The 25,707-nt window shown below is 41.9% G+C and overlaps 2 protein-coding genes across 5 annotated transcripts in view; both read left to right on the top strand.

Annotated features, from left to right (window-relative positions):
* The window catches only part of mfsd10 (major facilitator superfamily domain containing 10), a 31,600-nt gene extending 22,439 nt beyond the window's left edge, over window positions 1–9,161 (top strand). For both annotated transcript variants that reach the window (XM_034170956.1, XM_034170955.1), the window contains 7 exons: window positions 1,168–1,270; window positions 1,352–1,463; window positions 1,553–1,661; window positions 1,783–1,873; window positions 8,125–8,172; window positions 8,289–8,378; window positions 8,688–9,161. In XM_034170956.1, coding sequence (XP_034026847.1) covers window positions 1,168–1,270; window positions 1,352–1,463; window positions 1,553–1,661; window positions 1,783–1,873; window positions 8,125–8,172; window positions 8,289–8,378; window positions 8,688–8,791 — 657 coding nt within the window. In that variant the 3' untranslated portion in view covers window positions 8,792–9,161. The remainder of the gene's footprint in view (window positions 1–1,167; window positions 1,271–1,351; window positions 1,464–1,552; window positions 1,662–1,782; window positions 1,874–8,124; window positions 8,173–8,288; window positions 8,379–8,687) is intronic.
* Window positions 9,162–16,257: 7,096 nt separating this feature from the next.
* Window positions 16,258–25,707, top strand: part of LOC117511015 (selenocysteine insertion sequence-binding protein 2-like) — a 32,045-nt gene continuing 22,595 nt past the window's right edge. For 2 of the 3 annotated variants that reach the window (XM_034170951.1, XM_034170953.1), the window contains exons 1-5: window positions 16,258–16,427; window positions 17,763–17,905; window positions 18,015–18,171; window positions 18,251–18,323; window positions 21,437–21,567. In XM_034170951.1, coding sequence (XP_034026842.1) covers window positions 16,419–16,427; window positions 17,763–17,905; window positions 18,015–18,171; window positions 18,251–18,323; window positions 21,437–21,567 — 513 coding nt within the window. In that variant the 5' untranslated portion in view covers window positions 16,258–16,418. The remainder of the gene's footprint in view (window positions 16,428–17,762; window positions 17,906–18,014; window positions 18,172–18,250; window positions 18,324–21,436; window positions 21,568–25,707) is intronic. The other variant, XM_034170952.1, reaches the window with a different exon arrangement.

Here is a 25,707-nt window from a genome sequence, read left to right as displayed (position 1 = left end):
CAGCAATAGCTTTCGCTATTTTCCTTTTATGTAATTTATGTGTGACTTCCATGTAAAATCTTCATCAATCATAACTCCTAAAAAATTTTGTTTCTTTTACCCTTTGAATGTCCATTCCATCTATTTTTAATGACACATCATTCTGTTTTACTCTGTCATTAAACAATATGAAATTTATTTTATTAAGATTAAGTGACAATCTGTTTGTCACATTTGCTTTTGTACAATGTTTTGTGCTTTCCCCTTAAAATGAATAAAGAATGAAGTAGTTGCGTAGTGGTTGTATGGATATGTAAATGGTCCCAGTGTTCTCCACTTACTAAAAATGTAAGATATTAAGGGTTTGTGTTCACTAACCCACATGGCCAGGAACTCATCTTTAAATCATTAAATGCATTGCCAAGGTTCAAATTATGGGGTATTGAGGGGGCTGTAAAAAAAAAAAAAAAAAAAAGGTCAAAATAACACTGGGAGGTAGGGGTCAAAACATTTGTATGTCCTTCTTATGCATGTAAAATGTGTAATGCATTTTCAGACATCCCTAAAGTTGTCCAGACCATGGTCCTCCTTAGAGGTTCTGGATTAGATTGTGTCAAGTGTCTCCAGATGAATGTTAACATTAGTTAGTTTCTGTGTTTTGCCTTAAGTTACAGTTTAACTAATGTTACCTAACTAATGCTAACACTTACCTTACCTAACATTAGCACAAGCTGCCCATGAATCAACATGGTGGCCTCCTGTTGTTAGATGGCCTTGATTACATTTTTGGAAAAATAAATGGTAAATAAACTTACTTGGACTGTTGGGTCCTGAGAAAATCTTTCACCATTGGAGACTGTGCCTGTTCTGTGAAACTTAGCAAGCACTTGATTTCTCTGCTGAAATCTGATGTTACGTAGCCCAAATTGGCCCAGACAAACACAATCGGGTCATCGGACCAGTGATATCTATTCCTCTCATACGATTATTATTTGTCATCAAGCAAATTTCTTAAATGCCAACTCATATGTTTTTATTTTGATATTCAATATAAAAATGTCATTCTTTATGGTTTAGAAACCAAGTTCATTTTCTATAGTTCCTAGAATGTTGTGTTTTTTCCCCTTTTACTAGAAATGTCAATACTCCATCTAAATGATAACACAAATTTTTTTCCATTCCATATAGGCTTCATCCTCAGGATTTAGGGACACCTGGAACCTCTTGAATCCATTGGCTTTATTCCGTTTTTCAGCTGTAGCCACAGGAGAAGTTCCACCATCAAAAGAGCGTAAGTCAGATACTCTCTGATGTTCTCTTGGTTATTAAACTCGTTTCAACATCTTAGCTGGACGTTGGGCTGTCTTCACAGGAATGCAGAAGCTTCAAATGTTGGGCCTGGTTTATTTCTCATACCTCTTCCTCTTCTCTGGTCTGGAGTTCACTCTTAGTTTTCTGACTCACCAGCGCTTTCATTTCACAAGGTTTGAGCACCAAGATTACATCATTTGCTGCTATAAAATGCATCTTAACAGCAACATTATGACTCTTACAGCTGTTGTTCTCTCAACAGTATGGAGCAGGGAAAGATGTTCTTCTTTATTGGTGTCATTATGGCTTTGATCCAGGGGGGATATACTCGCAGAATCAAACCTGGACAACATATTAAGGCTGTTCATTTGGTAGGCATATATAACAAAATATTTCTTATGGCATTGATGTACATGTTAAACCACTGAATAAAGTTTTTTTTTTTTTTTTATTATAAAATTTTTCTTATTAAAAATTGTTGGTTGTTTTCAGGCAATCATCACACTGATCCCAGCATTTATTCTCATTGGTCTGTCATTGGATGTAAAAATGCTTTACATTGGCTTGGCATTATATTCCTTTGGTGAGTTAACGTTTGCAGTCACTTTGAGTAGTAAAGACTTAGGAAGAATGAAATATAATGCAATGGTAAAATCCCCTCAGCCGTATGAGCATTGTCTTCCTTATAATTTGCAGTTGTTTAATTGGTATATCCCAGTGCAAAATGTGTGCGCACACACACACACACACATATATATATATATATATATATATATATATAGCTATATATAGCTCAGAACCTCCATGACCAGTGAAAGATCAAGGACCTAGACGTCGCCCGGTATGGCGGAGCCGGGGTCCCACCCTGGAGCCAGGCTTGGGGTTGGGGCTCGCGCGCGAGCGCCTGGTGGTCGGGCCTTAGCCCATGGGACCCGGCCGGGTTCAGCCCGAAGGAGCAACGTGGGCCCGCCCACCTGTGGGTTCACCACCTGCAGAGGGGGCCATGGGGGTCGGGTGCAGAGAGGATTGGGTGGCGGTCGAAGGCGGGTGGCCCAGCGGCCCGGTGGTCCGGTCCATGCTCACAGCCCCTGGCTGTTGGGACGTGGAATGTCACCTCGCTGGGGGGCAAGGAGCCTGAGCTTGTGCGGGAGGTTGAGAGATACCGACTAGAGATAGTCGGGCTCACCTCCACGCACAGCATGGGCTCTGGTACCCAACTCCTGGAGGGGGGCTGGAACGCTTCATTTTTCTGGCGTTGCCCACGGGGAGAGGCGGAGAGCTGGGGTTGCATTGCTTATTCCTCCCCAGCTCAGTCGCCATGTGTTGGAGTTCACTCGGTGAACGAGAGGGTCGCGTCCCTACGCCTTCGGGTCGGGGACAGGTCTCTCACCGTTGTCTCGGCCTACGGGCCGAGCGGCAGTGCAGAGTACCCGACCTTCCTGGAGTCCCTGGGAGGGGTACTAGATAGCGCTCCGACTGGGGACTCCATTGTTCTCCTGGGGGATTTCAACGGCCACGTGGGCGGTGACAGTGAGACCTGGAGGAGGGTGATTGGGAAGCACGGCCTACACGATCTGAACCCGAGTGGTGTTCAGTTGTTGGACTTCTGTGCTAGTCACAGTTTGTCCATCACGAACACCATGTTCGAGCACAAGGGTGTCCATAAGTGCACGTGGCACCAGGACACCCTGAGCTGGAGGTCGATGATCGACTTTGTAGTCATATCATCTGACCTTCGGCCACATGTCTCGGACACTCGAGTAAAGAGAGGGGCAGAGCTGTTGACCGATCACCGCCTGGTGGTGAGTTGGATCCGCTGGGAGGGGAAGAAGCCGGTCAGACCTGGCAGGCCCAAACATATTGTGAGGGTCTGCTGGGAACAACTGGCGGAACCCTCTGTCAGGGAGGTCTTCAACTCCCACCTCCGGGAGAGCTTCTCCCAGATCCCGGGGGAGGTTGGAGACATGGAGTCCGAGTGGACCATGTTCTCCACCTCCATTGTTGATGCGGCCGCTCGTAGCTGTGGTCGCAAGGTCTCTGGTGCCTGTCGCGGCGGCAATCCCCGAACCCGGTGGTGGACACCGGAAGTAAGGGATGCCGTCAAGCTGAAGAAGGAGTCCTACTTATCTTTGTTGGTAAGTGGGACCCCAGAGGCAGCTGACAGGTACCGGCAGGCCAAGCGTGCCGCAGCCCGTGCGGTCGCAGAGGCAAAAACTCGGGTCTGGGAGGAGTTCGGGGAGGCTATGGAGGAGGACTGTCGGTCGGCCTCGAAGAGATTCTGGCAAACCGTCCGACGCCTCAGGAGGCGGAAGCAGCTCTCCACCGGCACTGTTTACGGTGCGGGTGGGGAGCTGTTGACCCTGACTGGGGATGTTGTTGGGCGGTGGAAGGAGTACTTCGAGGATCTCCTCAATCCCATCGTCACGTCTTCTGAAGAGGAAGCAGAGACTGGGGACGCAGAGGCGGACTCATCCATTACCCAGGCAGAAGTCACCGAGGTGGTTAGAAAGCTCCTCGGTGGCAAGGCTGTATTGTACTTGGCCCCACAAATCTTAGAAACATGGTGTCTAACCAGATCCTTACTGTGGATGGCATTACCCTGACCTCTAGTAATACTGTGAGAAATCTTGGAGTCATTTTTGATCAGGATATGTCATTCAAAGCGCATATTAAACAAATATGTAGGACTGCTTTTTGCATTTACGCAATATCTCTAAAATCAGAAAGGTCTTGTCTCAGAGTGATGCTGAAAAACTAATTCATGCATTTATTTCCTCTAGGCTGGACTATTGTAATTCATTATTATCAGGTTGTCCTAAAAGTTCCCTAAAAAGCCTTCAGTTAATTCAAAATGCTGCAGCTAGAGTACTGACGGGGACTAGAAGGAGAGAGCATATCTCACCCATATTGGCCTCTCTTCATTGGCTTCCTGTTAATTCTAGAATAGAATTTAAAATTCTTCTTCTTACTTATAAGGTTTTGAATAATCAGGTCCCATCTTATCTTAGGGACCTCGTAGTACCATATCACCCCAATAGAGCGCTTCGCTCTCAGACTGCAGGCTTACTTGTAGTTCCTAGGGTTTGTAAGAGTAGAATGGGAGGCAGAGCCTTCAGCTTTCAGGCTCCTCTCCTGTGGAACCAGCTCCCAATTCAGATCAGGGAGACAGACACCCTCTCTACTTTTAAGATTAGGCTTAAAACTTTCCTTTTTGCTAAAGCTTATAGTTAGGGCTGGATCAGGTGACCCTGAACCATCCCTTAGTTATGCTGCTATAGACGTAGATTGCTGGGGGGTTCCCATGATGCACTGTTTCTTTCTCTTTTTGCTCTGTATGCACCACTCTGCATTTAATCATTAGTGATCGATCTCTGCTCCCCTCCGCAGCATGTCTTTTTCCTGGTTCTCTCCCTCAGCCCCAACCAGTCCCAGCAGAAGACTGCCCCTCCCTGAGCCTGGTTCTGCTGGAGGTTTCTTACTGTTAAAAGGGAGTTTTTCCTTCCCACTGTAGCCAAGTGCTTGCTCACAGGGGGTCGTTTTGACCGTTGGGGTTTTACATAATTATTGTATGGCCTTGTCTTACAATATAAAGCGCCTTGGGGCAACTGTTTGTTGTGATTTGGCGCTATATAAAAAAATTGATTGATTGATTGAAGGCTCCTGGGGTGGATGAAATCTGTCCTGAGTACCTTAAGTCTCTGGATGTTGTGGGACTGTGTTGGCTGACACGCCTCTGCAACATCGCGTGGCAATCGGGGACAGTGCCTCTGGATTGGCAGACCGGGGTGGTGGTCCCTCTGTTCAAGAAGGGGGACCGGAGGGTGTGTTCCAACTACAGGGGGATCACACTCCTCAGCCTCCCCAGTAAGGTCTATTCCAGAGTACTGGAGAGGAGAATTCGACCGATGGTCGAACCTCGGATTCAGGAGGAGCAGTGTGGCTTTCGTCCTGGTCGCACCACACTGGACCAGCTCTACACGCTCCATCGGGTGCTCGAGGGTTCATGGGAGTTCGCCCAACCAGTCCACATGTGTTTTGTGGATCTGGAGAAGGCGTTCGACCGTGTCCCTCGGGACACCCTGTGGGGAGTGCTCCGGGAGTACGGGGTCCGAGGTTCTTTGCTAAGGGCTATCCGGTCCCTGTACGACCGCAGCAGGAGCTTGATTCGCATTGCCGGTAGTAAGTTAAACCTGTTTCCAGTGCACGTTGGCCTCCGCCAGGGCTTTGTCACCGGTTCTGTTCATTATTTTTATGGACAGAATTTCTAGGCGCAGCCAGGGTGTAGAGGGGGTCTGGTTTGGGAACCACAGAATCTCATCTCTGCTGTTTGCGGACGATGTGGTTCTGTTGGCTTCGTCAAATCAGGACCTTCAGCGTGCACTGGGGCGGTTTGCAGCCGAGTGTGAGGCGTCCGGGATGAAGATCAGCACCTCCAAATCCGAGGCCATGGTTCTCGACCGGAAAAAGGTGCTTTGCCCTCTTCAGGTCGGTGGAGTGTCCTTGCCTCAAGTGGAGGAGTTTAAGTATCTCGAAGTCTTGTTCACGAGTGAGGGACGGATGGAGCGTGAGATCGATAGACGGATCGGTGCAGTGTCTGCAGTGATGCGGTCGCTGTATCGGACCGTCGTGGTGAAAAGAGAGCTGAGTAGGGGGGCAAAGCTCTTGATTTACCAATCGATCTACGTTCCGATCCTCACCTATGGTCATGAGATTTGGCTCATGACCGAAAGAACGAGATCGCGGGTACAAGTGGCCGAGATGAGTTTCCTCCGCAGGGTGGCTGGGCGCTCCCTTAGAGATAGGGTGAGGAGCTCGGAGTCGAGCCGCTGCTCCTCCACATCGAAAGGAGTCAGTTGAGGTGGCTCGGGCATCTTTTCCGGATGCCCCCTGGACGCCTCACTGGAGAGGTGTTCCGGGCACATCCCATTGGGAGGAGGCTGGCTTGGGAAGGCCTTGTGGTTCCCCCGGAGGAGCTGGGGGAGGTGTGTGTGGATCGGGAGGTCTGGGCGGCTTTGCTTGAGCTGCTGCCCCCGCGACCCGACTTCGGATATAGCGGAAGAAAATAGATGTGTGTGTGTGTGTGTGTGTGTGTGTGTGTGTGTGTGTGTGTGTGTGTGTGTGTGTGTGTGTGTAAAAAAAAAAAAAAAAAAAAAAAAAAAAATTGTTGTTATTTACATTAATAATTAAGATCCTATTGTAATACGTACCATTTGTACATGGTAAATAAACCCCTATCAATTAATCCTAAACAATACTTACATTTTAATGGCGTCTGAAGAAGGACATGCGTGTGCGCATACATGAGCTTTTGACAAGAGCGGAATTTAGCTTTGAGTTAGAGAAAAGTTAGCGTGCATGCTGATGTCTGCGAAATGTTTTGTAAATCACTCCAGAGGTGTTATCATGTTCCAAAAATAAGCGTTTTCAGTTTTAGAAGTGTTTATTTGTCACTAGCTTTTGCATAATATATGACAGAGGTTATATTTACACACAAATGAAACCATTTGCAGCTAGCTAGACCAGCCTGTAACATCACCACGCTTACGTCCGTGAAATGTCTTGTAAATCACGTCAGAGGTGTTATCAGGTTACAAGTGTTTTTAGTTTTGAAGTGTTCATTTCTCACTATCTTTTACATAATATGTATCAAAGAGGTTATATTTACACATGAACAAAGCGGAATTTGCAGCTACCTGGACCAGCCTGTGACAACACCATGCTAACATCCATGAAATGTCTTGTAATTCACTTCTGAGTTGTTACCAGGTTCCAAAAAACAGTGTTTTTAGTTTTCGAAGTGTTCATTTCTCACTAGCTTTTACATAATATATGACATAGAGGTTATATTTACACACAAATAAAACAGAGTTTGCAGCTAGCTAGACCAGCCACTGATGTCACAGTGCTGCTCTACTCTGATTGGCTGTCACCTCTGCCCCTCCAAATCAACAACAATAAAAACAGAACACAATTAAACAAAATGTGACTTTTTAACCTCTTAAATAGGTCAAAATTAGCCATCTTTGAAGTTGTCCAAGATCTGTGTCCCAAGAATGTTCCCTGTGAATTTGAAGACTCAGTAATAGGGCTGGACTTATGCTGCACAAAGACAGACGGGCGGCCGAAAAGTCTTCGCAATATCCGATGGCCGTATTTGATGGCCTTGGGTAAAAATATACCTCTTCACAAGGAAAACATGGACATTTAAAAATGTAATCCTATATTGTCAGAGATTTTTTGAAAACCGATACTATAATAATGCCAATAAGTCACTTTGTTGGTCCGTGTGTGTTGGGGGGAGGTGGGTTAAATCATTATACCTTCACCCCTTCACCAAAAAATAAAAAAAGTGAAATAAGGAGTTGGGCTTATGGAGACCTGGCTACCAATATCTAGTCTTGGGGCAACTGTTGTTGTGATTTGGCGCTATATAAATAAAATTAATTTGATTTGATTTAGTCTTATAGACCTTCATTTAGTCTTATAACCTGTATTGGGCTGTTGTCCCGGCCAGGGGGAGTTGTAGACCTTCATCTGCTTCATGGTACAGATTCCAGTAATGAGCACTGGCAGCGATGGGTCTCAGGGTCCATACAGGATTTACATACTTTTTTCAGCCCAGCCCAGTCTTACCAAACAAGCTCATAGACAAAGGCGAAAGCATCATCTTTTTGTTAGAAATACAAAATAAAGCATGTAATTTCAGTTGACATGCAATAAAAATATTTTTTGTTATGAAGATGTACTTAAAATATGAAACATATGTGTTTTTCTATTTTTTGTTTAAAAAGACTTCCCTTTTTTATTTTGATTGATATTTCTTCCTTGTTACAGCGGCTGCGATCGTAGTTCCATGTCTGTCTACGCTTGTTTCTGACTATGGTGAGCATCTTATTCATCCTTATTCATGTTAATTGGTAAACCATCATAGTTATTATTATAAAGCACACCTACTGTAACAGATTTTTTAATTCTTTAACCTGTGGCTATTCCACCAGGCTCAGCCAGTCAGAAAGGCACAGTGATGGGGATTTTGCGTAGTTTGGGAGCCTTAGCTCGTGCCCTGGGTCCAGTTGTGTCATCCTCCGGTAAGGAAGCTTTGCTCATCATGCAGGGTACCATAGCAATGACAACCACACTGATACAGAGTACACATCAGAATTATTCAAACTCAAGCTTTTACTCCAAAATCCCAACTTCCAGCCACAAGGCAATGTTCATCTTTCTACTATAATAGTTCTTGTCATTTAGTAGTACAAGATTTAGTTTGACCTTGCACCAATAATGGACTGTAGCTTTAAGGAATGGAATGTGGGCATAGAGACCTTTGTTTCAGAATGATGTCATGTGGAATAAAGTAGTGTCTGCTATGCCTTTGTGCTCCATGTGATTCACAGTTTACTGGATAGCTGGAGCAGAGACATGCTTCACCGTTACAGCAGCCGCTTTCATCATACCTCTATGTCTGCTGAGCACTGCCAGGAGGCTGAAGCATGAATGAAAGGCACAAAGACTTGGAACTGCTCAACCAAGGTTTCCTCCAGCAGAGTCTCTAATTTCAGACAGATTCTGGTGTTTTATTCTTTATTGACTGTTTACATCTGCTTGTAAACAAAGTTTTATATTACCAGAGTCACTTGCAATTTCTGCAGTGTTCTCCGTAAATGACCGTGAACCAAAATGCTGCAACAAGTGAAAAAGTTTGGAGGAGGGGTTTTTTTTTGTGGTGGTGGGGGGGGTGATCTATTGTACTATTGCACGTGTTGATTTTTCATGACGTCGTAGGTTGTCATGCATAATGAGTGCAGGAGTAGTGTGGTTACGGCCATCAAAAGAGAATGTGATAGAGTGATATGTCGAAATGTTTGGAAGTACATTAGTGTTCAGAATAATAGTAGTGCTATGTGACTAAAAAGATTAATCCAGGTTTTGAGTATATTTCTTATTGTTACATGGGAAAGAAGGTACCAGTAGATTCAGTAGATTCTCACAAGTCCAATAAGACCAAGCATTCATGATATGCACACTCTTAAGGCTATGAAATTGGGCTATTAGTAAAAAAAAAAAAAAAAAAGTAGAAAAGGGGGTGTTCACAATAATAGTAGCATCTGCTGTTGATGCTACAAACTCAAAACTATTATGTTCAAACTGCTTTTTTAGCAATCCTGTGAATCACTAAACTAGTATTTAGTTGTATAACCACAGTTTTTCATGATTTCTTCACATCTGTGAGGCATTAATTTTTTTTCGTTTGGAACCAGTATCTTGCTTGTTTACTAGTGTGCTTGGGGTCATTGTATTGTTGAAACACCCATTTCAAGGGCATGTCCTCTTCAGCATAAGGCAACATGACCTCTTCAAGTATTTTGACATGTCCAAACTGATCCATGATACCTGGTATGTGATATATAGGCCCAACACCATAGTAGGAGAAACATGCCCATATCATGATGCTTGCACCACCATGCTTCACTGTCAACTGTAGCTTGAATTCAGAATTTGGGGGTCGTCTCACAAACTGTCTGCGGCCCTTGGACCCAAAAAGAACAATTTTACTCTCATCAGTCCACAAAATATTCCTCCATTTCTTTTTAGGCCAGTTGATGTGTTCTTTGGCAAATTGTAATCTCTTCTGCACGTCTTTTATTTAACAGAGGGACTTTGCGGGGGATTGTTGCAAATAAATTAGCTTCACACAGGTGTCTTCTAACTGTCACAGCACTTACAGGTAACTCCAGACTGTCTTTGATCATCCTCAAGCTGATCAGTGGGTGAGCCTTTGCCATTCTGGTTATTCTTCTATCCATTTTGATGGTTGTTTTCTGTTTTCTTCCACGTGTCTCTGGGTTTTTTTTTTGTCCATTTTAAAGCATTGGAGAACATTGTAGATGAACAGCCTATAATTTTTTTGCACCTGTGTATAAGTTTTCCCCTCTCCAATCAACTTTTTAATCAAACTGCGTTGTTCTTCTGAACAGTGTCTTGAACGTCCCATTTTCCTCAGGCTTTCAAAGAGAAAAGCATGCTCAACAGGTGCTGGCTTCATCCTTAAATAGGGGACACCTGATTCACACCTGTTTGTTCCACAAAATTGACGAACTCACTGACTGAATGCCACACTGCTATTATTGTGAACACCCCCTTTTCTACTTTTTTTTTTACTAATAGCCCAATTTCATAGCCTTAAGAGTGTGCATTTCATGAATGCTTGGTCTTGTTGCATTTGTGAGAATCTACTGAATCTACTGGTACCTTGTTTCCCATGTAACAATAAGAAATATACTCAAAACCTGGATTAATCTTTTTAGTCACATAGCACTACTATTATTCTGAACACTACTGTATGTGAGGAAGAGAGATGGTATGTCAGGATGAGCAGGGCAAGCATAGATTGAATGAAGTGAGTGAGTGGGTTCGCAAAATGTTCATCAGTAACTCCATAAAAATTGCTCCATATTCAGCTCTGAAATTTTGGATTCTGATAGATACAAGTGAGCTCCTATTTTGGACTATGTTGGCATTTTTTTTAACAATATTTTGCAGTTATTCTTTTATATATTAGTGTAACTAAGAATGTTGGCACGGTGGAATATGTAAAGTAGTCCTTGTTTTTACATGCAGTTTATGAAGCCTTATGGTTAATCTTAGGGTTTTGGTTGCTACTAAGGCATAAAGAATAGAATAGAGTAGAATGTCTGTCATTGATATACGCATGAATGTAGAGTGCAACAGGATGAGGTTGGCAGCTCTGTTACATTGCCTGTGAAATCACAATAAAGAGAAGGTAAAAATGTATAAAACCTATATAGAAAGAAAATATAACAAATAAATTGATGCAGCAGAGGAAGGTGCATAAAGTGAAAATAGTGCAGCATCATGACTGCAATTATCATTCAGTAAAAAATAAAAACCGTAAAACAGTATTGCAATGTATGGCATGAGCAATTGTAAACATCATGGACCGTGTTGTATACAGTGCATCTGGAAGATAGTCACAGCGTTTAACTTTTGACATTTTGTTATGTTACAGCCTTAATGGAGTAAATTAATTTTCCCCTCAAAATTCTACTCACAACACCCCATAATGACATGATGTTTTTTTTATATTTTTTTATTTTTAATTAATTTTAAAATTCATAATATACATAATTATTCACAGCCTTTACTCAATACTCTGCTGATACACCTTTGGCAGCAATTACAGCCTCAAGTCTTCTTGAATATGATGCCACAAGCTTGGTGCACCTACCTTTGGGTAGTTTTGCCCATTCCTCTTTGCAGCATCTATCAAGCTCTATCAGGTTGGATGGAGAGCGTCGGTGCACAGCCATTTTCAGATCTCTCCAGAGATGTTAAATTGGATTCAGGTCTGGGTTCTGGCTGGGCCACTCAAGGACATTTACAGCGTTGTCCTGAAGCCACTCCTTTGATATCTTGGGTGTGTGCTTAGGGTCAGTGTCCTGCTGAAAGATGAACCGTCGCCCCAGTCTGAGGTCAAGAGTGCTCTGGAGCAGATTTTCATCCAGAATGTCTCTGTACATTGCTGCATTAATTTTTTCCTTCAGTCCTGACTCCCAGTTCCTGCTGCTGGAAAAACATCCCCACAGTATAATGCTGCCACCACCATGCTTCACTGTAGGGATGGTGCCTGGTTTCCTCCAAACATGATTCCTGGCATTCACACCAAAGAGTTCAATCTTTGTCTCATCAGACCAGAGAATTTTGTTTCTCATAGTGTGAGAGTCCTTCAGGTTCCTTTTGGCAAACTCCAGTTGGGCTGCCATGTGCCTTTTACTAAGGAGTGGCTTCCGTCTGGCCACTCTACCATACAGGCCTGATTGATGGGCTGCTGCAGAGATGGTTGTCCTTCTGGAAGGTTCCTCTCTCTTCACAGAGGAATGCTGAAGTGACCATCGAGTTCTTTGTCACCTCCCTTACTAAGGCCCTTCTCCCCGATCGCTCAGTTTAGATGGGTGGTCAGCTCTAGGAAGAGTCCTGGTGGATCCGAACTTCTTCCATTTACAGACGATGAAGGTCACTGTGCTCATTGGGACCTTCAAAGCAGCAGAAATGTTTCTGTATCTTTCTCCACATTTGTGACTCAAGACAATCTTGGCTTGGAGGTCTACAGACAATTCCTTTGACTTCATATTTGGTTTGTGCTCTGACATGCACTGTCAACTGTGGAACCTTATATGTAGACAGGTGTCTTTCCAAATCATGCCCAATCAACTGAATTTACCCCAGGTGGGCTCCAATGAAGCTGTGGAAACATCTCAAGGATGATCAGTAGAAACAGGATGCACCTGAGCTCAATTTTGAGCTTCATGGTAAAGGCTGTGAGTACTTATGTATGTGATTTCTTAGTTTTTGTTTTGGTTGTTTTGTTTTAATAAATTTGCAAAAATCTCAAACATTTTTCACATTGTTATTATGGGATATTGTGTGCAGAATTTTTCAGGGAAAAAAAATTTCATCCATTTTGGAATGTCTGTATCATAACAAAATGCGGAAAAAGTGAAGTGCTGTGAATATTTTCCAGATGCACTGTACAGTTACATGCACACTCCAAATGGATGCTGCACTGGATAATCTATATTGCATTGTATTTGGAGTCATAAAAGAATTTGTGTGGGGTTTTTTTTTGTTTTGTTTTTACTGTTTCAGCGGAGCAGCTCTGGGTTAGAAACTGTTCTGGTTCATTCTGGTTGTATAGGTGGAAAAGGCTTTGCAGTGTCTGCCTGCAAATAAAGATGAATAATAATTAAACTGTAAATTTCTACAAGCAAAAATTACAGTATATTTTATGATACACAAGTGTTTATGTTGGGGTGTTCCTTGTTTTCAGTGGGTTTTTGTTTTTTTAAATCATAGGTTTGATTCAAATTTGCATTAAACTCAAGTTTACCTTCACAGTGAAAATCAGAATGGCACTTTAGAAACACTAGTTTGCCAAGTGATCAACACTGAAATGTTTACAACTTTGCTTACAAGGATACAGAACTGTGAGAAAGTCTCTTTTAATGTTTCACACAAATTATTTTTTAAGTGACAGTTTGCAGATTGATGGATGTAACTAAAGTCCAAGACCTGTTCAGTGACTTGAAAATGTTATTCCATCCTCTGACTTGTATAAAAGTGATGATTTAGTTGTGTTATACTGATGGGGGCACATGGTTATGCATGCCAACATTTTGTTTGTGCTTAATTGAAAGGACATGATTTTTAGAAATTTTAATGTAAAAAAAGCCTGATCATTTTTTTAATCATCTGATGTCATAAAAAATAAAAATGCTATAAATGCTTAAGCAGCCACTTATTTATTTTCCAGCACTGTAACTGACTTAAATCACACAGTATTGCTGACAATTTCTTAATAATTTCTAAAACTATGGAAAGCATTAAAGCTTGTGCAGTAATTCACTAATTATATAATATATACATATAATTGGTCAACCATATATGGCAGACAAACACATACATATAGATATAGATATATATACACAAGGTCTTTTAGAAAAGTATCCAACCTTATTTTTTTTCAAAAACCATATGGATTTGAATCACGTGTGATTACGTCAGACAAGCTTGAACCCTCGTGCGCATGCGTGAGTTTTTCCACGCCTGTCGGTTGCGTCATTCGCCTGTGAGCAGGCTTTGAGTGAGGAGTGGTCCAGCCCCCTCGTCGGATTTTCATTGTCAGGAAATGGTGGAATGATTTGGGCTTTTTTTTCCATCAGAAGTTTTTCAGAAACTGTTAGAGACTGGCAGCTGGAAACCATTAGAAAAACTTATCTGGCTTTCGGTGAAAATGTTACGGGCTTGGTAGAGAATAAGGAGTGTTACTGTCGCTTTAAGGACGGCCCCCAGCGGCTGTGGGGCGCGCCGCGCTCCGAAGCCGCCATCGACAGGCTGAACGACCATTTCATTTCTAAACGGATGGCTGTCTGGATCCGTGACCATCGTGTGCCATTTCTCTGGTTATCACAAGAGCTGGACATAGACCATTTTCCGGCAGATTTAACTTTTAACAAGAGATTTTGTCATGGAAAGCCGAGCGGAGGCTTCGCGCGTCACGATGGAGTCGCTGCTGGAGCGAGACAAAACCACCTCCGTTTTGGTCTCACAGAACGGCTTTGAGATGGCGTTCAGACTGTCGGTGTTTTTTCCATCGAGTGATTATCCGAGAAATTGTGGATGTGCCTGGACATGCCAGAACATGTCCCGTGAGGCTTCATCACGGCGTTGCTGTGCGCCATGCGGCACCGACACGACGCACGGAATTCCTCCGCACGTCTGTCTCAATGTGCCGAAAAAGTGCTGATGTCCACGTCTTTTCACAATTCCTGTGCTAGTCAGACGACGTCCCGGATAAAACACAGCGTCCAGTTTGGAAATGAACGGCACATTCCACTGTTACAGATAGTGATAGTGAGCACTTCTCCTTTGCTGAGATAATCCATCCCACCTCACAGGTGTGCCATACCAAGATGCTGATTAGACACCATGATTAGTGCACAGGTGTGCCTTAGACTGTCCACAATAAAAGGCCACTCTGAAAGGTGCAGTTTTGTTTTATTGGGGGGGGATACCAGTCAGCCCACCGCCACCATGGGCCACTCGATCCACAACATTGACATCAGAAAACCGCTCACCCACAAGACGCCACACACACTGTCTGCCATCTGCCCTGGACAGTGTGAACCGGGATTCATCCGTGAAGAGAACACCTCTCCAACTTGCCAAACGCCAGCAAATGTGAGCATTTGCCCACTCAAGTCGGTTACGATGACGAACTGGAGTCAGGTTGAGACCCCGATGAGGACGACGAGCATGCAGATGAGCTTCCCTGAGACGGTTTGTGCAGAAATTCTTTGGTTATGCAAACCGATTGTTTCAGCAGCTGTCCGAGTGGCTGGTTTCAGACGATCTTGGAGGTGAACATGCTGGATATGGAGGTCCTGGGCTGGTGTGGTTACACGTGGTCTGCGGTTGTGAGGCTGGTTGGATGTACTGCCAAATTCTCTGAAACGCCTTTGGAGACGGCTTATGGTAGAGAAATGAACATTCAATACACGAGCAACAGCTCTGGTTGACATTCCTGCTGTCAGCATGCCAATTGCACGCGCCCTCAAATCTTGCAACATCTGTGGCATTGTGCTGTGTGATAAAACTGCACCTTTCAGAGTGGCCTTTTACTGTGGACAGTCTAAGGCACACCTGTGCACTAATCATGGTGTCTAATCAGCATCTTGATATGGCACACCTGTGAGGTGGGATGGATTATCTCAGCAAAGGAGAAGTGCTCACTATCACAGATTTAGACTGGTTTGTGAACAATATTTGAGGGAAATGGTGATATTGTGTATGTGGAAAATGTTTTAGATCTGAGTTCATCTCATACAAAATGGGAGCAAAACCAAAAGTGTTGCGTTTATATTTTTGTTGAGTGTAATAAGGTCGGATACTTTTCTAACAGACCTCGTATATGTACACGTCAAAGTAGAGTCTGCAATTTGGTACAATCGGCGAGTCTACTTGTAGAATCTCCAGTCGGAAACTACTTCCCAATGGATATTTCATAACATTTCTGATCAATGTTTACTTTTTTCAAGTATAGTTGATCTCTGTTGTTGCGATCTCTACTAAGTATTACTCAGAGTAAGTAAAGGCAAAAACGTAATTGATCAATATCATGCATGGTAGAGATTGTGATGGCAATCTCTAGAGACTCCATTCGCCATCTACACTGGTAGAAAAAAAAAATATATATATATTTTTTTGTGCTATGTACCAGATAAGCTGTGTCAATAGAGTGTGAATTGAAAATAGGTCTCTCTGCAAAGTTTGAATGGAAGTTTTTTAAATTTCAAACCTCAGTTTTATAATTTAGCAGCCGTGTGACAATTACTCTGAATTGGCTTTTTTCAGAAATCGGGTCGAAGCCGGCGATTGCCTGAAGAGGGCGCTGTGGGGTGTGGTTAGACACGAAGTAAACAGCTGGTTCAGGCTGCTGTGCTATGTAACAGGTTGTTTTTGCCTGATTCGCTGTGGGGAAATAAGGCGTCAGTGTAAATGGAATCTGGAAACCCGATGGAACAAGTACTGATATTTGAACAAGCGTGAAGATGGACAAGGTGGATAGCGAAAACTACGTTCCGACTGTTTTTTTCGACCTAGCTAGTTTGCTAGTGACACACAGTGAGCGCAAGCTAACGCTAACTTTTTAGCTGTTTTTGAATAAACTGGTTCAGCTGCAGCCACAGCGTTTTATCTCACATTATGTTAACGTGTTAACAGACACATGGTACCACGGACTTGTTTCAATGCTGTCCTTAAATATTTGAAGTGAAGTCAAATAAGGCGCTGTTGGATGATTTCAACGTGACTTAGGTTGAACTTTAACCACATCAGGTCATTTCAATTGCATAACGCATAAAGCGGCTTATACAAAATGTCATGTTTCTGATATTTCAGCATGCCCAAGTGCCGCACCATAATATCCCATAATACTAGTATTTAAACAGCAATTAAAAAGAAGACTGATTTGAAAGCGCATCTCTCAGCGAACCAGCCTGCTATCATACAAATAGGCCCATAAGTATTTGGACAGCGATACTTATTTCATTTCGGGGGTCATTTTGCCTCTGTACACCACCACAATAATACTGAAATAAAAGGGTAAAGATGTGCTTGTAGTGTAGACTTTTAACGTTAATTTATGGGGATTTGTCTTTCACACACTCGGTACCAGTCAAAAGTTTGAACACACTTTAAATGGGAAAGTGTGTCCAGACTTTTGACTCGTACTGTATATTCCCTGCAAACAAAAGTTTGGGGGGATACATAAGAATCACCATTGCTGTTGGGCCATCGGTTCTGTGGAGAAGGAGCTGAAGTACCCAATATTGTCTACCTGGGTCAACGGACTTTATGAATGAACTCTGAATTTAATTAAGTCTAACTTAAACTACATTTGTCTTTTCTGTTCTGATTAGTGCACACAGGAAAAATTCTGAACACCTGTCTTGTTTCAGAGACCGATATGTGCAAGGAATTATGGGTCCCTGTAGTAGGAAATTGTCTCAGCCCACCCAGCTATTAAAAGTGGGTACTATTCTCGAGATGTAACCTGCATTGGATTGGTGTCCCATCCAGGCAGAGTTGTAGATGCGGATCCCTTTCATGCTGTGGAATCTGGGAATAGTATTTGTGCAAGATTAATCAAATCCACTGCTGCCTATAAATATAATGGCCTCTCTGTGTAAACACATTTTATGAAATAAACAAACATACATTAATTAAAAATAGTTAAAAGCTGAAGTTAATCTTCAAAATATGATCTAACCAAGATCAAATAAAAGATAAGTATTCAGCCATTAAATACAACACAGCAAAGTCGTTTTAACAGTCTTAGTTTTATCTAGAATTTCACTCATTCAGTTTGCTATTACTGTATCTGTTTTTCCTAGCAAAGCAAGCTGTCCTCTGCTGCTCGTGCTTCTGACTCTAACTACCAGATGCAACACAGAAATGGGCCACTTGCGTCTCACAGTACATGTTCAAAATGTCTGGTATTGCCAAATCCGTATGTGTCTGACCAGGTTTCAAAACGGTAGGAAGCTCATCACAGGCACTTTTAGTTTCTTCTTCATTAAAGTAATCCATCATTCTGATGGCTGCAGCATCTCTCAGTCATTTGCTTGTGTTTAAAATTTATGAAGGGATCAGTCAGGTCTGAGGCCACAACAGAATACATCGAGCACTAACGGAGTGCCAACACGAGGAGGAGATGTGCAAAAGAGTCATGGCCACAGCAGCAGCCATCTTGCCAATGATGACTTGCTGCAGAGACATCGGTCCATACAGGATCCACAAAAGGTCAGTTTTGTTTCAGGTGCAGATCATAAGATAAAGCTTTCTCTGTGAAATTATGTCTGATTTTGTTTAATCTTCACAGGTGTCAAAATGCAAAAATGCCCATCCTGCTCAGGGTAGAATTACAGGAAAAAACTTTGATGCACAGAAAGAAGGTAGTTGTTACACATCCCTTGAATATCAGATGAACCATATTTGATGTTAGCATTTTCCATAGCCTTGTTTACTTGTGGCATGTAATTGATTTGCATTATGAACATGTAAATGGTAAATAAACAAAAAAACAAAACCGAATTAGATGTTCTCAAATCCAGTTTTGGCCATATGCATATGTGGAAATGAATCTGATGTACGTATATCAGATTACCTGACAAAACAACTGTTGTCCAAATGCAAAGAGCTGAATTTCATTGTCATTTCTACTCTTCTACAGTCCTTGCTTGCATCTCTCTCTAAACAGGTAGCAGCAATCATTGCTGCACAAACTTGAGCTGCAACAAGTGATCTAATCCTTCTTTCCTTTCCTAAGAACATGATCACATCTTTGTGGACCTTTTAAAGTGTAGGTGACACCAAATAATGCACACAAATAATCACTAAAAATGATGAAATGCTGATATTTTCAAAAATCCTGAACAATAAAAGTCGACGATAAGTGTGCAGATGAAGGATAAACAATAGCTGTCTGAAGCCTGCACTGTATTTCAGCCCTCAGCTGTGGCCATGTTGTTGCTATGCTGATTCAAACCCAGATCAGTTGTAAACATGGCGGAGGTCGAGTTGTTTTTGGACGATTTTTTTTTTTTTTTTTTTTTTTTTTTTTTTTTTTTTTTTTTAAGTCTTGTCTGGAGGTGATTCTGAAGAAACTGTGGAGAACACAGCCTTATGGTTTTTTCAGCCTTATGTACAACCCCTGGCAAAAATTGTGGAATCACTGGCCTCGGAGGATGTTCATTCAGTTGTTTAATTTTGTAGAAAAAAAGCAGATCACAGACATGACACAAAACTAAAGTCATTTCAAATGGCAACTTTCTGGCTTTAAGAAACACTACAAGAAATCAGGAAAAAAAATTGTGGCACTCAGTAACGGTTACTTTTTTAGACCAAGCAGAGGGAAAAAAATATGGAATCACTCAATTCTGAGGAAAAAAATTCTGGAATCATGAAAAACAAAAGAACGCTCCAACACATCACTGGTATTTTGTTGCACCACCTCTGGCTTTTATAACAGCTTGCAGTCTCTGAGGCATGGACTTAATGAGGAACAAACAGTACTCTTCATCAATCTGGCTCCAACTTTCTCTGATTGCTGTTGCCAGGTCAGCTTTGCAGGTTGGAGCCTTGTCATGGACCATTTTCTTCAGCTTCCACCAAAGATTTTCAATTGGATTAAGATCTGGACTATTTGCAGGCCATGACATTGACCCTGTGTGTCTTTTTGCAAGGAATGTTTTCATAGTTTTTTTCTATGGCAAGATGCATTATCATCTTGAAAAATTATTTCATCATCCCCAAACATCCTTTCAATTGATGGGATAAGAAAAGTGTCCAAAATATCAACGTAAACTTGTGCATTTATTGATGATGTAATGACAGCCATCTCCCCAGTGCCTTTACCTGACATGCAGCCCCATATCATCAATGACTGTGGAAATTTACATGTTCTCTTCAGGCAGTCATCTTTATAAATCTCATTGGAATGGCACCAAACAAAAGTTCCAGCATCATCACCTTGCCCAATGCAGATTCGAGATTCATCACTGAATATGACTTTCATCCAGTCATCCACAGTCCACGATTGCTTTTCCTTAGCCCATTGTAACCTTATTTTTTTTCTGTTTAGGTGTTGATGGCTTTCATTTAGCTTTTCTGTATGTAAATCCCATTTCCTTTAGGCGGTTTCTTACAGTTCGGTCACAGACGTTGACTCCAGTTTTCTCCCATTCGTTCCTCATTTGTTTTGTTGTGCATTTTTGATTTTTGAGACATATTGCTTTAAGTTTTCTGTCTTGATGCTTTGATGTCTTCCTTGGTCTACCAGTATGTTTGCCTTTAACAACCTTCCCATGTTGTTTGTATTTGGTCCAGAGTTTAGACACAGCTGACTGATCAACCAACATCTTTTGCAACATTGCGTGATGATTTACCCTCTTTTAAGAGTTTGATAATCCTCTCCTTTGTTTCAAATGACATCTCTCGTGTTGGAGCCATGATTCATGTCGGTCCACTTGGTGCAACAGCTCTCCAAGGTGTGATCACTCCTTTTTAGATGCAGACTAACGAGCAGAACTGATTTGATGCAGGTGTTAGTTTTGGGGATGAAAATTTACAGGGTGATTCCATAATTTATTCCTCAGAATTGAGTGAGTCCATATTTTTTTTCCCTCTGCTTGGTCTAAAAAAGTAACCGTTACTGACTGCCACAATTATTTTTCCTTGATTTCTTATAGTGTTTCTTAAAGCCAGAAAGTTGCCATTTGAAATTACTTTACTTTTGTGTCATGTCTGTGATCTGCTTTTTTTCTACAAAATTAAACAACTGAATGAACATCCTCCGAGGCTAGTGATTCCATAATTATTGCCAGGGGTTGTAGATGACAGTGAGGCAGACTAAACCTTGGAGGAAAACCTTCAGTCTGACAACAGTGACGATATTGGCAGAGTTCAGAACACAGAATGGTGATTATAAAATAAATAAATAATGCAGGGCATTTCGGCATGCTGGTGGAGATGATAAACTGCATTGTTTTTTGTTTTTTTTGCCAGCTCTTTGGTCGTAATCAACTGATTAAAAAAATAAAATAAAATTGTTTTACTATCTGTGACCTCAGAAAAAAAGTGATGAGAAAGTGTGGATTATTTATTTATTTATTCTTAGGAACAGGTACATACATTTCAAATCTGAAAAATGACACGAGGGACTGAAAATACGTATCAGCTATTTTTAAAATAAACATTGTTTCCTTCTTGAATACAGTTAATGTATTGTACGTTAGTAGTGTAACACGTTATTATTAAGTATTAAAACCATTTACACAAGGAGTAAATAATATTGTCTGCTAAGGGCACTACAGCAATTTAGTTTATTTAGGAGCCAATACCTGTCACGACAGTGTCCCCAGTACGACCACTCTCATAAAAAAAATGTCATGAATGATAATCCAGTCCCTCCTGGAACATCATGTAGGCTGCATTCAGCTGTTGAGTTGTTAGAAATGAAATGCTGGTGATACTTTAGTTATTGAGCCTCCAAATTTGATGTGAACAGGTGTGCCAGCTGGTGCTTTGTCTCGGGACAATAACTCAGGACCAGTATTGATGTCATGGAATAATGTAGCATCTCAGCGTCCAGCGAAAGCTGTCCCAAAAGAGAAGACAATCAGCAGCACCCACATGCAGGTACAATTTTATTAACTAAGAAGCCAAAAACACACCAGAATTTTTTTTTTTTTTTTTTTTTTTTTACATTCAACTTTGAATAAACATTTGGAAGTTTCCTTCTTATTACACATTTGACATAAGTGGCATTTCCTGAATCTGGTTTAACTAAATGGGGTTGAGGGTTTTCAGCCCAAAAACAAAGTACCAGACAAGAGCAAGGTTCTTGATGGTGTACTTGGAGTATATTAAGTTGAAATTTATGTCATGTTTTGTGTTATATGCATGGATATCTATTGAATCACTAGATGGAGGACTGGGGTGGTTTGCTCATTGGCTGGCTGTTGCCAGAGCGTCGCCATCTTGGTTAGCGTCTAACAACCAGGAATAAATAGAAATCAATGGGCGTGATCAATGTTTTTAAGCGTTTCACCAAAAAGCTGCATTTTCCATGCGATTACTGTGCTGTTACATTTATTCAAACTCAGTCCCACATTTGCACAGCCAATATTTGTCAAAACAAATACAGAAGAGGATCAGGCTGTTTATATAATAGACATGAATGAATTTGTTGGTCCCAGTCCAGATGTGAAGAGTTCACCTGGAGTTAATGAATTTTGTTTATACTATCCCGACCACTGAAGTCATTATCAAGACAGAAAATACTACCATCAGTTTGTCAAACAGAAACATAATTAAACACGCTCTCTGCCACAACACAAAATACTAGTCTGATCCTTAATTAATTTCATTATGAAGTTAAGATGGGAAATAATCAGGGGTGAAAGTAAGAGCTTAGCGCGCTTGCATCATATTAAAGATATTAATATTAAAGACTGCTCTTAAACCCACATGCAGCAGTGCTTTTACACAGTGCTCAAATAAAATAAATAAAATGAAACAGAGGAGGCAGAGGAGAAACGGAGGCGCCTGAGTCCTGGAGAAACTGCAAACAGAAGCTGTGGAGATCTGTGTGCACGACGGTGGGACCACGTGCTCTGGTTCCTCTTCCAGAACAAAAGAGGGATCATCTCCTTCATCATCAGAATCCACACTGTCTGACAACACGCTGCGCGCTACATCTTGCTCCAATTACAAAAAACAAAACTGGTGTGCCGTGGTCACTGCTGTATCACTGTATTATGTTAATAAGCCATATATATTCATTTATAACAAAACTGTCAAAAGGGGGAATAAATATAAGTGGGAAGATGATTGAATATATCAGAGTAGTAAACTGATCAGTCCGTGTGAATGCGCATTGACTCCATGTGCAGTGAATTCTGCCTTCCAGAACAGCTCTTTAAGATAAGATAAAACTTTATTGTCCGTAAAACGGAAAATCGACTTACATAAACTGCCGAAGTTATGTACAGTAGTGTTCAGAATAATAGTAGTGCTATGTAACTAAAAAGATTAATCCAGGTTTTGAGTATACAGTGGTCCCTCGTTTATCGCGGGAGTTACGTTCTAAAAATAACCCGCGATAGGCGAAATCCAGGAAGTAGCGTTATTTTTTTTACAATTATTATAGATGTTTTAAGGCTGTAAAACTCCTCACTGCACACTTTATACACTTTTCTCAAACGGGCATTAACATTTTCTCACTTTTCTCTCCTGTGTAAACACACTCTTTTTTTCTTCTGGGCGAGAAGATTATAAACGGACACACGCAGAACACAATGCTCACTTCGCTCACTGCCTCCGGGGGTACAGATGTGGGACCCGCAAAGAATCCAAGTCATGGCCACGGAGCTCTGTGGCTGCGGTTACCGAGACCATGCAGCGGGCGTTGCGGATTTTTCCGCAAGAAGTCTATCCTTGCGGGCTGCCCGAGCGCTCCGCATCAAAACAGCGAGCGTAGTCTCTGGACCTGTTGCCAGAGTTGTCCACAACTCCACACAGCAGACAGGAGGGCGGTGTGAGTGGCCCGCTGCGGCATTTACCGAGCCCGCAGACTCAGTAAGCGCATCGGAAGCAGTGAGAGCAATCGTGGTGATGCCGACCAGTGTCGCGACCCTTGCCACGACCGGCCCGCCTGATAAGGATGCAGAACACAATGCGCTGTTAAAAAAAAAAGAAGCATGCAAAATTGCACAAAAAAAAAATCCACGAAACTGCGAGGCCGCGAAAGGTGAACTGCGATATAGCGAGGGACCAATGTATTTCGTATTATTACATGGGAAACAAGGTACCAGTAGATTCTCACAAATCCAAGCATTCATGATATGCACACTCTTAAGGCTATGAAATTGGGCTATTAGTAAAAAAAAAAAAGTAGAAAAGAGGGTGTTCACAATAATACCATCTGCTGTTGTATCGTTATCTTTGGCTGCTTTCAGTGATGCCGGTATTTGGTTAGACTCTTTCTCTCCGGTTGTTCTGTCTGAGTTATTTTCATTGGTTGCTTCGTCCAAACCATCGGCATGTTTATTGGACCCCATTCCTGCCAGGCTGCTCAAGGAAGTCCTACCATTATTTAATGCTTCAATCTTAAATATGATCAATCTATCTTTGTTAGTTGGTTATGTACCACAGGCTTTTAAGGTGGCAGTAATTAAACCATTACTTAAAAAGCCATCACTTGACCCAGCTATCTTAGCTAATTATAGGCCAATTTCCAACCTTCCTTTTCTCTCAAAGATTCTTGAGAGGGTAGTTGTAAAACAGTTAACTGATCACCTGCAGAGGAATGGTCTATTTAAAGAGTTTCAGTCAGGTTTTAGAATTCATCATAGTACAGAAACAGCATTAGTGAAGGTTACAAATGATCTTCTTATGGCTTCGGACAGTGGACTTATCTCTGTGCTTGTTCTGTTGGACCTCAGTGCTGCTTTTGATACTGTTGACCATAAAATTTTATTACAGAGATTAGAGCATGTCATAGGTATTAAAGGCACTGCGCTGCGGTGGTTTGAATCATATTTGTCTAATAGATTATAGTTTGTTCATGTAAATGGGGAATCTTCTTCACAGACTAAAGTTAATTATGGAGTTCCACAAGGTTCTGTGCTAGGACCAATTTTATTCACTTTATACATGCTTCCCTTAGGCAGTATTATTAGACGGTATTGCTTAAATTTTCATTGTTACGCAGATGATACCCAGCTTTATCTATCCATGAAGCCAGAGGATACACACCAATTAGCTAAACTGCAGGATTGTCTTACAGACATAAAGACATGGATGACCTCTAATTTCCTGCTTTTAAACTCAGATAAAACTGAAGTTATTGTACTTGGCCCCACAAATCTTAGAAGCATGGTGTCTAACCAGATCGTTACTCTGGATGGCATTTCCCTGATCTCTAGTAATACTGTGAGAAATCTTGGAGTCATTTTTGATCAGGATATGTCATTCAAAGCGCATATTAAACAAATATGTAGGACTGCCTTTTTGCATTTACGCAATATCTCTAAAATCAGAAAGGTCTTGTCTCAGAGTGATGCTGAAAAACTAATTCATGCATTTATTTCCTCTAGGCTGGACTATGGTAATTCATTATTATCAGGTTGTCCTAAAAGTTCCCTAAAAAGCCTTCAGTTGGTTCAGAATGCTGCAGCTAGAGTACTGACGGGGACTAGCAGGAGAGAGCATATCTCACCCGTGTTGGCCTCTCTTCATTGGCTTCCTGTTAATTCTAGAATAGAATTTAAAATTCTTCTTCTTACTTATAAGGTTTTGAATAATCAGGTCCCATCTTATCTTAGGGACCTCGTAGTACCATATTACCCCATTAGAGCGCTTTGCTCTCAGACTGCGGGCTTACTTGTAGTTCCTAGGGTTTGTAAGAGTAGAATGGGAGGCAGAGCCTTCAGCTTTCAGGCTCCTCTTCTGTGGAACCAGCTCCCAATTCAGATCAGGGAGACAGATACCCTCTCTACTTTTAAGATTAGGCTTAAAACTTTCCTTTTCGCTAAGGCTTATAGTTAGGGCTGGATCGGGTGACCCTGGACCATCCCTTGGTTATGCTGCTTTAGACGTAGATTGTGGGGGGGGTTCCCATGATTTCTTTCTCTTTTTGCTCCGTATGCATCACTCTGTATTTAATCATTAGTGATCGATCTCTGCCCCCCTTCACGGCATGTCTTTTTCCTGTTTTTTTCCCTCAGCCCCAACCAGTCTCAGCAGAAGACTGCCCCTCCCTGAGCCTGGTTCTGC

The sequence above is a fragment of the Thalassophryne amazonica genome, chromosome 5 (assembly GCF_902500255.1).
Source record: "Thalassophryne amazonica chromosome 5, fThaAma1.1, whole genome shotgun sequence".
Lineage (NCBI taxonomy): Eukaryota > Metazoa > Chordata > Actinopteri > Batrachoidiformes > Batrachoididae > Thalassophryne > Thalassophryne amazonica.
Note: the sequence above shows the minus strand (reverse complement) of the source record. Positions and strands in the feature narration are given on the sequence as shown.